The sequence below is a fragment of the Onychomys torridus genome, chromosome 19 (assembly GCF_903995425.1).
Source record: "Onychomys torridus chromosome 19, mOncTor1.1, whole genome shotgun sequence".
NCBI lineage: Eukaryota > Metazoa > Chordata > Mammalia > Rodentia > Cricetidae > Onychomys > Onychomys torridus.
In genome coordinates this window covers 52,863,285-52,877,711 of record NC_050461.1, presented here as the reverse complement: position 1 = coordinate 52,877,711, position 14,427 = coordinate 52,863,285, and the positions used below count along the sequence as shown (strand labels likewise).

At 46.1% G+C, this 14,427-nt stretch overlaps 1 protein-coding gene across 1 annotated transcript in view; it reads right to left on the bottom strand.

Annotated features, from left to right (window-relative positions):
* The window catches only part of Snx9 (sorting nexin 9), an 85,265-nt gene extending 79,479 nt beyond the window's left edge, over positions 1 to 5,786 (bottom strand). Inside the window, exon 1 of the mRNA XM_036168867.1 lies at positions 5,491 to 5,786. Coding sequence (XP_036024760.1) covers positions 5,491 to 5,502 — 12 coding nt within the window. The 5' untranslated portion in view covers positions 5,503 to 5,786. The remainder of the gene's footprint in view (positions 1 to 5,490) is intronic.
* Between the last annotated feature and the right edge of the window lie 8,641 nt (positions 5,787 to 14,427).

Here is a 14,427-nt window from a genome sequence, read left to right as displayed (position 1 = left end):
CTAAGCGTGCTGTATTTATGATATTTCCATCCTTCCTCTCTCTGACTGATTTAGACCTCTTCTGCTATGATTATTATTGTTACTCATGGGGGCCTGTGTGCGCGCACACACACCCCTACACACACACCTGAGTACATTTACTGTTGCATATATACATGTCTTTAGAGCTGACCACTTGAGTGAGCCTCAGTAACCTGTCAAGGGTGTTGTCCCCAGAGAGCCTTGATTCTCCATCCCTCAGGAGCCGCTGAACGCCTGGAACTCCTCCCTGTGGGTGGGGCCTGATGAATCCCATCTGCAGTGGTGTGATGACTGGTGTGGTCCTTATGTAGGCTCTGGGCAAGGCTCTGGGCAAGGCTTCCTATGGTGTTCAGGAGACACGGCACCACAGCAGGCTCCCTGTTCCTCTGGCTCTTAGACTCTATCTCCTCTTTTAACAGCCCACCGTGCTACGATTTCCACCAACTACAAGACTACAAATCAGTAAGGACAGATGTGAACAGCATATTTAACAAGTTCAATCTAATGGACATCCACTAACTACAGACACAGAGAACTGATAGACCCTTTCTGCACACAGAAAACACATTGACTAAAATGCTTCCTAAGTATAAGCTTAGTCTCAACAAATTTCTAGCTACAGTACTGGTTATAGCTGTGGAATAACCCTTCTGTACACTGTGTGAATATAAATTGCTATGGTTGGTTAATAAACAAGCTGACTGGCCAATAGCTGAACATGATAAAGTTAGGCAGGAAAGCCAAACTGAGAATGCTGGGATGAGGAAGGGCAGAGCCAGAAGAGTCACCAGTGAGCCGGAGAATGAGTTGGACACACAAAATGGGATAAAGGTAAAAGCCATGAGCCTTGGGGCAGCACATAGATGAATAGAAATGGGTTAATTTAAATGTAAGAGTTAGCTAATAACAAGCCTGAACTACTGGCCTAGCATTTATAATTTATATTAAGTCTCTGAGTTAGTTATTTGGGAAGCAGCTGTAGGACAGGAAAACTCTGCCTACAGGTTATCAATGAGATTCCCTAATCAATGATTTCAAGTGAGAAATAATCAACCAAAAGTTAACGGGGCAATCTTAAACTTTTGGAAACTAAGCACAATGCTGACAACTCACGAGTTAAAGACTACTCGGAAGTCTCAAAGCGTGAGGCTGGTTCCAGCTTTTTTAACATCCTAAGAATCACTTTTTCATGTAATCATGAGTAGATCCACTGTATTTCAAAACATTACTAATACCTAAATTGCCGGTATAATTTTTGCATCGTGCATGTATACTTTTAAAGAGGAGGTTGCTAACGCACAGTTGGAGATGAACTATAACTTTAATAAGCTATAATGTATGAGTCACCACGTCACTAGACCATCTCTGACTCCAGAGGCCTACAGCACCCTGAAGGAGGCAGCCACCAGCTATGGAAGCAAACGTAATTGGCAGCTGGGAAGGATGATAGGGCCCTGTACCAGGAGATGACATGAGAGGTTTCTGGAAAGTGATGCTCTGGGCTGAGTCCTCACGTGCACAGAGAAGGCACACAGGAAGGAAGGAACAGCATATGCACCACATCAGGGCTTTCTTGACAGTGTCTCACCACAAAGCCCAGACTGGCCTTGAACTTAGATCCTCTTGTCTCTCTTTCCCTAGAGCTAGGATTATGGTGGGCACCTCTACATCCTGCTGAAAGCTACCAAGTTTTAAGCAGTTAAAGCCAAGCTATTATTTCATTTTCAGATGATTGTTACAAAGGCAAAACACTAAAAACAGTCTTTGCAAAACTGTTACACTTTCTATCTCTTTCTCCTTTACTAAAAATTGTTTCGTGCGTCTGTCTATTGTTACAGAATCTCTCCCTGACTATACATATACAGATATTTATGACATATAAAATACTGTTACACAGAAGGGGTTAGGAAGCATCTCCTATACTGCTTTTTAAAACTGTACAAATCAGCTAGAGATGGTGGCACCTGTCTGTCATCTCAGATGCAGAGGCCTGCAACCTCTGGGAATTTAACTTGGTCTCCAGTGCAAGTTCCAGGCCAGTGAGGGCTATGTAGTGAGACCTCCTGTCAAAAATACATTACCCGCCCCCCCAAAAAATTAAAAGATCTTGTGTGTGCACGCATGCATGTGCATGCATTTGTGTGTGTGGTCACACAGGTTGCCTTCCTTATTCTCCATCTTATGTTTTTGCTCACTGACTTAGACAGGCTGGCTGGCCAGTGAGGCCTTCCCAGTGGTCTAACTATAGGTGTGAGCACTTGGGTATATATTTTTTTAAACTTGGATTCTGGAACCCAGGTCCCCGTGCATGTGCACTTTACCAGCCAAGCCAATCTCAGCCCCTCGGCTTTAATTCTTAAGACTTTTCAGGTAGGGTTTCTATTATTCAAATAAAAAAAGAGTTTGCTTAGAAGAGACTGCAAGGCTGCTCTCTTAAACTGTTCCCAGGGGTGTAGTCCAGGGAAGAGCCTCATCTCCTCCCCAGATCTCTCATGTTCCACACTCATTGAAATCAACCAAAAGCTGTATAACACACATGTATAAAGTCAGGTATGGATCTGGAAAGAGAAGTGGGAAGGGAGGCATCAGGCACTCCAGAATTTTATTACTCCTATAAAGTGACCATGGAAGTGCAAAAGGATCCAAATCAATTAGCAAAGATTAATTCCAGTATGGAACTTACAGCTGATCATATGGATCCAGGTCAACTCCCATTAACTGTTCATTTTGATATAATAAAGATTTGATCTCCAATTCACGGCTTGATTGTGTCAGAGCATGATCTGGGGAGACATCTAACAGAGTCAGACAGAAACACTCCTACAGCCACTGCTGTTAAAGGAGACACCACTGGACTCTCTCTCAGTGGTGTACTCAAGCAGAGCTAGCTCAGCATTCTGCTGAGGAAAGATGAGAAACAAACCCCCGACAATCCCCCTAAAACGTAGTTCTTGATTACCTGTCTTTAGCAATGAAGACCTGCCCAATTAAAGTTCTAAAAGATTTCTTTTTTCTAGTGTGACTCTACCAAGAGCTCTTAAAGGTCATGAGATTCAGGATGACTAGAGAGACGGCGCAGGGGTTAAAAGCACTGGCTGCTCTCCAGAGGACCAGGATTCGGTTCCCAGCACCCACACGGCAGCTTACAACTGTTGGTTAACGCCAGTTCCAGGGGATGCAGTGCTCTCTTCTAACCTCCTTAGGCACCAGGAATGCATGTGGTACACAGATACACATGTGAACAGCACACCCATACACATCCAATCATTTTAAAAAAATCATGGGACTTCAGAGGTAGGTGTAGATCAAGGAAATACATGAAGAACAACGAAGACAAAAACTATCTGAAGAGATTATCATTCTCCCGTCCATTCTACTATCTGAAGAGAATATCATTCTCCCGTCCATTCTACGGCAATCCCAGCACTACCTCAAATGTCCAGATGAGGCATTTATTTCCTGACACTTAGCTCTTACAGCAAAAGACCGAGGACCACTTGAGCTTAAAACGTCATTAACAGCCCATCATCATGATACTAAGTACATCTGACCACCTATACAATTAAAGGAAGGAGACGGGGGACGGGGTGGGGGAGGTGGGGGTGTGTGTGTGTGAACTGCTGGGCTGTAGGAAAGGGAAGGGGTGTGTCCTGGGGCTGGGACAAGCAGCAATGACCACTTGACTCTCAAACAACTGGAAAATGGGACTGGTTTGCCACAAAAACCATCTGGGAATAGGAAAGCTGGAAAACTTCAGGAGGCTCCCCTTCGAAGGAGAGCTTCCCAGCCAGCCCCTTTCCTCAGACAGCAACGTCAGTCACCCAGTCCACACGGGAATGCGCACCACCAGGAACTGTGATCACACAGTGGGGAGAGGCACAGTGGCCAGGAGAAGTGGAATTTGCCTTCAGAGAAGCAGATAACACATTGGAAATGCTCACACAGGGTGTGAGATTTGTGTTCAATGAGGTCACAGGCGACTCGATTTCAGTACAAGGATGACGGTGCTTTTCCCGCTGGAAGAGTTAAGTTCAAGCTTCATCGTGAAATAAACTTCTCATTGAGCATATAGACGTACATATTAGTTGCTAAGCTAAAATAGGCATGCGCGCATCAGACTGGTAAAAACTGACCCCCTACAGAATAGGGTTTATGTCACAAACTGCAAGACAACTATGTAATTAGATTTGCAATTTCTGAAATGTTGGCAACAAACCTCAAAATCAAATTTCCTTAAAAATCTTTTGTTTGAATTAGGTTTTATTCCCAACAACGTGGTCACAAAATCAGTATGTTAAAAAGGTGGCCAGTTGGCACGTGTCTAATAAAACCAAGCAAACAACACAGCCCAGATATACTAACAAGGCAATTATTCCAACAGCAGCAGTAGCAAGTTCCCTGGAGAAGCTTCGTTTCTGTATAAACACTCCACCTAGACAGATTCAGAGAACTGAATTTATCTCGGCCCCAACTTCAACAGACTAAGTGATATCAGGCACTTCTGATCTTTCAAACTCCTTAACATTTTTCCTATATAATCCTTCCATAAACTCCCACCTTGAAAAAAAAAAAGTTTTCATCAACTCAGAAGTAGCTTAGGTATTTCAAAAATAAATATGGAAAGACATGCTGATGTTTGACATAATCAGAACTCTGCGTACAAGTTAATCCCACATATCACGGATCCATCAGGGGTTCGTTCACCTGTGGTGCTTCCCGCCCCAGGTCCTCATTTCCAAGGTTCTGGCTTTTCCCGATGGCTATTTCAGCCCCCAACTAACTACTGAAACCATACAAGAAAAGGGAACCGAGAAAATGAATTTTTGCAGACTCAGATAGCAAAAAACGGACTGCCAATTTCACAAACAGTAACACAAAGTAAGCAAACCACGACTCCTGGACATTTACCAAGCAGGAACCGAAGTTCCACTAAGCAATGCGGGCCTTGGCCTTTTTGTTTTGTTTTTGTTTTTCTTCTGCAAGCAAACATGTAATCTAAAAGCACAGTCATTTCCCTCTCGATACTTTATTCACTCCGAAAACGTCCCATTCAAACCGAAAAGGCAGCAAAAACAAAAGGAAAAAATGAGAGCCTGGAAGGCAGTGGGCGCGGAGCGCGGCTCCGGGAGGCTGCAGCGTCCTCCCCGCCGGGCTCGGCCCCCTCGCGCGCGGGGCCGCGGTCCGGAGGAGGGAGAGAGGCAGGCGACGTGCGGCAGCCTCGGGGGGGCCCGCGGCTGCGGGGCTGCGGGAACTTTCCGTCCCGGGCCGCCCGCCTCGGCTAGCTCAGGTGCAAACTTTGCAAAGCCGCCTCCCGGGAGGAACCCGACCCCCGGCGCTCCTCCGCCCGGGTGCCCGAGGCGGCGGCCCGGGCCGCGGAGACTGGCGAGTGACCCTCCCGGGGCTCTTCGGCCTCGCTCGGCCGCCGCGGAGCCGAACGGCCGACCCGGCCTGGGCCGCGCGCCCCCTCACCTTGGTGGCCATGGCGGGCGGTTCCCGGGCCCCGGTGGGCCGGCTGGTCTCCCGCGCGGCGGGGGTTCGGCCCTAGCCGGGCGGGGGAGGACAGCTTCGGCTGTGGCTGGCGGCTGCGGCCCGGCGCTGCGGCTCCGTCGTCTCAGCCTTTGCTCTCGGCGCTCGGGCCCCCGCGGCTCGGCGACTCCCGCCGCCGCCCGCGCCTGCAGTTCCTGAAAGTCCCCGGCTGCGCGGCCCCCGCCCCCGCCGGCCAAGCCTCCCATGGACCGCGGCGTGCGCGGCGCGGCCGGCGGAAGCGCGCCTGGGGCCTCGGCCGGAGCCCGGCCTCCTCGCCCGCCCCGGCCTCCGCCCCGGCCTCCGCCCCGACCCCGCCGCCCGCGGCCCTGGGTATAGGAGGCCACCTCTGGAGCGGCGGCTGCGGGGGTCGGGCGAGTGCCGGGGTCGCGGCCTGGTCCGCGTCGAGCCGTTCGCGGGGCGCGGCGCTGAGCCTCCAGGCCCGGCTCGCTGCGTGCTGGAGGAGGACGACGATGGCTCTGTCCTGACCGGAGCTACCCGCCTGGGATCCCCGGCCCGCGGCGGGGCGGCGGAGGAGTCGGGGTGCTGGGGGGCTCACTACCGCGAGTGCCACATAGACAGCCAGTCCCGGCCCGAGCCATGACTTCCTGCTCCCGGGCTGGGAGAGCCTGCGTCCTCCATGGAGTTTCCCCAAGGCTGTGATCTGGCCCGGGCTTCTGGGCCTGGACATTTAGGGGGCTCCATTCGGAGATGACCCCCTTCCGTCCTTTGGATCATTTTTGTAAAAAATGCCTCAGAGGTTTGAGGGCACAACAGGTTTCCTTAAGTGGAAAGAGAAGTCGAAGTTATAACATCTTTAATTCAGAGGAGTTTGCCCAGGGTTTTATTAATAAACAGATGACTTAAAGCGAGCTGTGAGATTTTCATAAAAGATGCAACTGGAAGATTTGCCTTAATTGTATTTTTATTAAGGCTATATCTTCTAGACAAGTAAGACTCTATAACCCCAGGAAGTTGGTATTTAAATGTAATGTCAATTTTGTGGCTTCTTGGATTGGGGGTGGTAGAATGAGTGACAATTATGTATGAGCGCTTAGGTTTGCTCCCCAGCACTGGGGGAAAATTTTTTTTTTAACTCTCCAGAGTTTGCTAGTTACAGCTGGTCATGGTGTTTAAGTGTGTTGAGCTCATGGTCAATGTTATAGCCAACCATGGTAATATTCTGTGTGTGTGTGTGTGTGTGTGTGTGTGTGTGTGTGTGTGTGTACTGCTGGCTACTTATGTCACCTTGACAAAGGCTAGAGTCATTTTGGAAGCAGGAACCTCACTTGAAAAAGTGCCCCCGCCAGATTGGTCTTAAGAAAGTCTGTGGTGCATTATCTTAATTGATGAAAGATGTGGGACGGCCCAGCTTACTTGGTGGTGAACCATCTGGGCTGGTGGTCCTGGTCCCTGTAAGAAAGCAGGCTTAGCAAGCCCTGGAGAGCAAACCAGTAAGCAGTGCTCCTCCATGGCCTCTGCACCAGTTCCTGCCTCCAGATCCCTGTCCTGAGTTATTGCCCTGATTTCCTTCCATGATGGAAACTGTGATATGGAAGTGTAAGCAAAATAAACCCTTTCCTCATCAAGTTGCTTTTCATGGCATTTTATTACAGCAATTAAAAAACCCTAACACACACACACACACACACACACACACACACACACACACACACACACACACACACACTGGGCACTGGTGGGTACATGCATACATATAGCTCAGGTGTGAAGTTCAGACAACTTCTTTTCTTCCAGCATGTGGGTTCTAGGGATCAAACCGGGGGTTATCACATTTGGCAGCTGAGTCATCTGGGCAGCCCAAACTGTTGTCTTTCTAGGTCCAGGAAAAGGAAATCCATTGAGAGCCTTCTTTCTGCACGTGCGCTAGACTTGAAGCTTCCATCTCACTAAACCCTTTGAGAACGTTATTATCTAATTATTTACCATGATGAACAAATCATGGCTCAAATAACTCACTTGAGATGGGAATACAAAATTGAAAGTAACCATAGCCCTGGAACCAGCAGCGTCTAGGAATGTATCCTGTCAGGCTAGGGCAAGTTAGCAAAGATATTATCAAAGCATTTTAAGACCACATAGAAAATACCTATATATATGTTAATAGGGCTGTCCCAATAAATAAGGTGCATGAATACAAATTAAGTTCTAAGAGGTTCACAAAATAATACAGTTCACCCTTTATCATCCCACATTCCCATCCCTGGATCCAGCCAGTCTCAGATTGGAAATAGCTGAAAAGGAAAATTGCATCTGCACTGTCCAGACCTTCTTTTGCCATTATTTTCTAAACAAAATAGCAGCTATTTACCTATCATCTGCACTATAAATGGTTCAAAATCTATGGGAGGATGTGTTAAAGGTTCTGTGGGAACACTCGGCCATCTTGTGAAGGGACTTGAACAGTTTCAGAGTCTATGCTCTTGGGGAGTCTGGTACCAGCCAGCACCCCTGAAGAACAAAGGCAAACAGTATTTTAAGAGTATTGCCAAAGACGAAAAGGAGCACTGTGTATAGTACAATCTATTTGTGTGAAAAGTGTGGAAATACGTTGTACAAGTCCGGAAAATTCTGGAAAGTTTAACCAGACCCCACTGGCCATGCTAAAAATTATTTTAATGCATAAGTTTATATATTAAAAATATTTAATTTTATGTGTATGAGTGCCAGAGGGGGCATTGAACCCCCTGGGACTAGTGCTACAGAGGGTTGTAAACCACCATCCATGTGACTCGAACCTGGATCCTCTGGAGGAGCAGCCAGTGTTCTTTTTTTATTTTATTTTATTATTTTTTTTTTTCCAAGACAGGGTTTCTGTGTGTATCCTGGATCTGTAGACCAGGCTGGCCTCGAACTCACAAAGATCTGCCTAGCTCTGCCTCCCAAGTGCTGGGATTAAAAGCATACGCCACCACCGCCCGGCTCAGCCAGTGTTCTTAATCACTAGCATCTCTCCAGCCCCATTTTAAGTTCATAGTTTATGTTTGTTTGTTTGTTTTTGTTGACACAGGCTTTTTTTCTGTAGTTCTTGTTGTCCTGGAACTCACTCTGTAGACTAGGCTGGCCTCAAACTCACAGAGCTCTAAGCTCTGTCTGCCTCTGCCTCCTGAGTGCTGGGATTAAAAGCATGCTCTACCACTACCCGGCTTAAATTCATATTTTTTTTCCCTTTTTTTTCCTCCCAGGACTGAGGACCGAACCCAGGGCCTTGTGCTTGCTAGGCAAGCACTCTACCACTGAGCTAAATCCCCAACCCCAAGTTCATATTTTTTTAATAAACAAGTTTTTAAAAAACTCACTTTTTAAAAAATTGATAAACAAGTAAAAGCTTGTTTTAAAAATGTTTACTTAATAAACAAGTAAAAAACACTTACTGCTGTGTAAGATGCTAGTATATGAACTCAAGGAACACTAGAAATAATGAATTTTCCATACTCTTTAAAGTTTAAAGGCTGGATATACCACTTTGCAGCAACTCCACATTGCATGTTTTGATGGGAAGGTACAAAGTCCAAGGGTCACAACTGGGAAGACAGGTCTCTCTACTAACCTGCTTGTAAGTTCAACCGGGGCACCAAGTTCCAGCTTTTCCTGCCTGCTCCGATTAGGAAATGTCTCCCCAAAGCTCATGTGTTAAAGGCTTGATTTCCTGTTGTACAAGCGGTGATTAGATCATGAGAACACTGGTCTAAACTAATTAATGGACTCATCTATTGACAGATTCATAGTTTAGTGACATGATTATGAAGTAGAAATTGCTACAAGTGGGCCTGGTTGAAAGAAGTAGATCACTGAGGCCTGTGTTTGGAGTTTATACTTGTGTCTTGGTTTTTGTTTTTTGAATAAAAGCTCATGTGTGGTTTTGGTTGTTTTTGTTTTTGTCTTTGTAACAAAAGCAGCTGCGAGCTGGACCTCTTGACCCTTTCTTTTCTCACCACAGTGGCCATGCTCACATCTCGGAATAGCCATCACTATCTGATCTGCAGATGGGCTCACACTCAGGTCTCAGCACAGTCTGCAGTGTTAGTCCTTTGTGGAAAATGGGCTTCATCTACCCACTGTAGCCGCTCTTGACCATCATAACACCACTTTCCCTGGGCCTACAAAGCACCCTTGCCTTTCCTGTACTGTTGGTCACTTTGTGGGGCTGGTGCTTGCCATATTTCTTATAGAAAGTCAAGTAGCAGGTGGGTCTTACCAAGTCTGCAGGAGCGATATCAGTACAAGGAAAAAACAAAGCAAGGTTTTATTGTACCTGCTTCCTGGCCACCATAGTTGCATCATGCGCACCTGGCAATGATGCTCTCCCTTATCATAGGGCCAAAGGAATGGAGCCAAGTGACCTGGGACTGAAACCATGACTCAAAATGAGTCTCTCCCCCTCTTTTAATTATTTCAGTTATTGGTAACTGTGACAGGACACTAACACACCATGTGAATGACTTCTGTATCCCTGATCTCGCTCTTCAGATTTAACCATGGAGAACTGGTAAACAGTATGGGGGTTCCTCAAAAAAATGAAATAAAATAAAAATAGAACTACTGCCGGGCGGTGGTGGTGCATGCCGGTAATCCCAGAACTCGGGAGGCAGAGACAGGCGGATCTCTGTGAGTTCAAGGCCAGCCTGGTCTACAAAGCAAGTTCCAAGACAGCCTCCAAAGCTACAGAGAAACCTTGTCTCAAAAAAACAAAACAAACAAACAAACAAAAAATAGAACTACTGTATGATCCAATAATCTCACTTTTGTGCACGTATCCAAAGGAAATTAAATTCAGATCTCAAAGAAATTTCTGCTTCTATGTTCATAGCAATCCATATATCAAAAGATGTGAAGCCATCCAAATGTCCATCAATAATAGATGATACTTAAAAAAAAAAAAAAGATGGGGGCTGGAGAGATGGCTCAGAGGTTAAGAACACCGACTGCTCTTCCAGAGGTCCTGAGTTCAATTCCCAGCACCCACATGGTGGCTCACAACCATCTGTAATGAGATCTGGCACCCGCTTCTGTATACATAATAAATAAACAAATCTTAAAAAAAAAAAAAAAAAGATGTTTTGTCATCTGTGACGATATGGACAAACCTGGAGATCATTATGCTAAGTGAATTAAGCCAGAACAAATACTGTATAATCTCACTTTTTCGTGGAATCCAAAAACGTTGAACCCTTAGGGACAAAATAGCTCCAGCAGCTCTTAGGAAGATCACCAGGGTCCTGGAGAGGTGAAGATGGGGAACGCTGGTCAAAGGGTATAAAGTTTCAGATCTGCAGGATAAATAAATTCTGGAGATGTAATAATACTCAGCATTGCTGGCTTGAAGGAGGATGACCCTCATAGGCTCATTTGTTTGAATGTTTGGTTGGTGCACCTTTTTGGGAAGTATTAGGGGGTGTGTCACTGGGTATCTTTGTGATGTTTCTATGCTGTGAAGAGACACCATGACCATATAGCAACTCTTACAAAGGAAAAACATTTAACTGGGGTGGCTTATATTTTCAGATTTAGTCCATTATCATCATGGTGCAACATGGTGGCATGCAGGCAGACGTGGTTCTGGAGAAGTAGCCGAGTGGCTTGCATCTTGACTTGCAGGCAACAGGAAGTGGTCTGTTTTACTGGCTTGAGCATATATGAGACCTCAAAGCCCACCTCCACAGTGACACTCTTCCTCCAACAAAACCACACCTATACCTCCTGATAGTGCCATTCCCTTTGGGGGTTATTTTCTTTCAAACCACCACATTCCACTCTCTGGCCCCCAAAGATTTGTAAACATATTATAATGAAAAAAAAAAGGCATTCAGTCCAACTTCAAATGTCCCCATAATCTTTAACAGTCTCAAACTTACTTAAAAGTCTAAAGTTCAAAGTCTCTTCTGAGAGTCATGCAATCTCTTAACTACAATCCCCTGTAGAATTGTGGCTCTGCCTCTTCTTCAAGATCGTTGGTGCATTAGTCCATGATGGAGGTGGAAGTAGAAGCAGGGAACAGGGTTCAGGCAGCTGTGGGTACGACAGAGACAGCCCTCTGGGAGATGACTTTGGTGAACCAGCTCAACTTTATTCCAGAGTATAAGGAATATAGAGGATTGGAGAGCCTGGGAACAAACCCTAATTTGCATTAAGTGGCATGCTCTGTCATAAGGCTTCATATGTGGCAGTAGGGTCCTATAGCAAAGCTCCTAGTACTAGTCTTAGTTACCACATGTGCAGCAGGAAAAAGGCTTCTAGCAGGACACTGTGCCAAGGGTCACCCTAGAGATAAATCAGGCATCCAGGCTTAGAGACAGCTTTCAGATAAGGTCAGTCCTCTGGGCCCAGAGACATTCTCCAGATAAAGACAGGTAAAGAGCAGGAAGTCTCTTGGGGTCAGGGTGGGGTGGGGGTGGGGAGTCCCCATATCATTGAGCTTTGGAAAAAGCTGCTAGGCCGTGATAGACTAGAACTTCTGACCAGCAAGGCCTTCCAACATAAAATTGAGACAAAAAAGAAGATCACACACTTCCAACATATAATGGCACAGGATATGCATTAGCATTCCAAAACATAGGGAAGGGAGCATAGTGAGGAAATACTGGACCAAAGCAAGACTGAAAACCAGCTGGGCAAATTCCAAACTCTGCATCTCCATGTCTGATGTCAAAGTGTTCTTCAGATCTCCAGCTCCTTTCAGCTTTGTTGACTGCAGCACACTTCTTTATCTTGGGCTGGTTCCTCACCCTGTTAGCAGCTATACTCAGCAGGTATCCTATGACTCTGGCATCTCCAACATCTTGGGGTCTCCAAGGCAATCCAGGCTTCAACTTCACAATGGCCGCTCTAGGCCTCCATTCAGGGACACCCCTGACACATGCCTGGCCTCAGTGCCTTTCCTTATATGCAGAGGCAAATTTCATATTCCATTTTTTTCTATACTTAACTCCAGAACCACGTGGCTAAAGCTGCCAAGTTCTGTTGCTTGCTGGGGCTGGAACATGGTCCCCTTGTTCAATTACATCTTCACCAGCTTTCTGTCCTTCACTGCCTAAGCTTGGCTGTCCTGGAACTTGCTCTGTAGACCAGGATGGCCTCAAACTCAGAGATCTTCCAGCCTCAGCCTTCCAAGTGCTTTGAGTAATGGTGTGTACCATCATACTCAGCTCTAAGCTTTTCTTTAATTTCCTTTTACAAGTTGGAAATTTAGTTGGGTGGGATCTTGCCCTGAGGTCATCAGTCCCTTTATTCCATTTCTTAATCTGTTTATCTCCGTGAACACAGGATTTCACTCCACTCCACTTCCTGGTGCTCCTTTTCTCTTCAAATATTTTCCTTGCTCAGCTTGCTGCTTTTTCATTATATGTCTTTATTAGAGTTAATGCTAGCAGCCACACAGCAGAGTCTATACTAGGCTGCTTTAAGGTACCCACTGCCAAGGGAATTAATCCAAAACTCTTCACTTTAGTCTCAGGAAAACTTTTCAGAGAAGGGCAACAAGCAGCTACATTCTTCAACAAACTATCCCAAGAATGATTTCTAGACAGCATACTAAAATTCTTCTCCTCTGAAACATCTTGAGGCAGCTTCCCCATAGTTCAAATCACCCTCAGCACCACTGTCTTTCATGCTCCTACTAGTATGGCCCATCAAACAGTGCTTAAAGCATTCCACTGCTTTTATAACCCAGAGTACCAACATCCAAATTCCTCCGAACAAAACATGGTCAGGCCTATCACAGCAATACCCCACTCCCGGTACCAACTCCTGTCTTTGTTAGTGTTTCTTTTGCTGTGAGGAGACATTATGACCATGACAACTCTTATACAGGAAAAACATTTAATTGAGGTGGCTTACATTTTCAGAAGTTTAGTCCATTGTCATCATGGCGCCACATGGTGCCACATTGGAAGAGTGGTACTCGTTATAAGCTGAGCAAAGACTTTGTCTCCTGGCTCCCCTTGGTCACCCACTGGCACTTCTTTCCTCCCGCCTCTCTTCCCGCCTTTCTTTGAATGTTCATTCTCCTTGCTGGTGCCCTTCACTGAGCCTGCCCCAGAACCTTGGGCACTGAGCCAGGCATGCCAAATGCAAGCATTTACTCTGCAGCATGAGCTCCTGTTCCCATCAATGGGGACACGGAAGACTAGCGAAGAGCCTTGGGCTGCACGCCCCCTCATGCTTTTGCTTATTACAGGATGACAGTTTGTAAAGGAAGAGCTAGAGCCACAGAGCCTCTCTGTTTGCCTTGTTCCCTTGGAATCCCCGGAAGCCTGTGCTAGGGACAGGGATGGTGATGGGTAAAGGACAGCCACTGACTCGTGCCCTGGATGGTCAGGTGCGATACTTAGAAGGTTAACGCTTTTGTTTTAACTGCAGAAATTAAAATTTTTCCTCATTGTCACTTGTAAACTCTTTGGCTGCAAACTCTACTGAAATGAGATTTTTTTTTTTTTTAATTAAGATTTTTAAGAACTTGAATTTTCTTTGATACAGCTTTGACGGTTCAACAAAACAGAAAGTCAGGCCCTGTTGCATTGTTCTTCTCTCATTGGTCCTCCTTTCTTCCCCCAGGCTTTTACACTAAGAGACTGGATTCTGTCACTTTCCAACCTTGACCCTCGAGCATGGTATCTCCTCCACAGAGAGGACCAGGCCTGGTTTCTCCAGTGTGCAAACTAGACAGCTAGCTATATGGGGTCCTGTGCTTAAATGAGACCTATGCACATCAAAGACACCTAGTTCACCTCAGTTTCCTGGACTGCAAAATGAGATTAAAAACAGTACCTACTTCAGGTTGTTACATGGAATACAAAAGATAATTGTGGTGGTTTGAATGAGGATGGCCCCCATAGGTTCTTATGTTTGCATACTTGGTTTGCA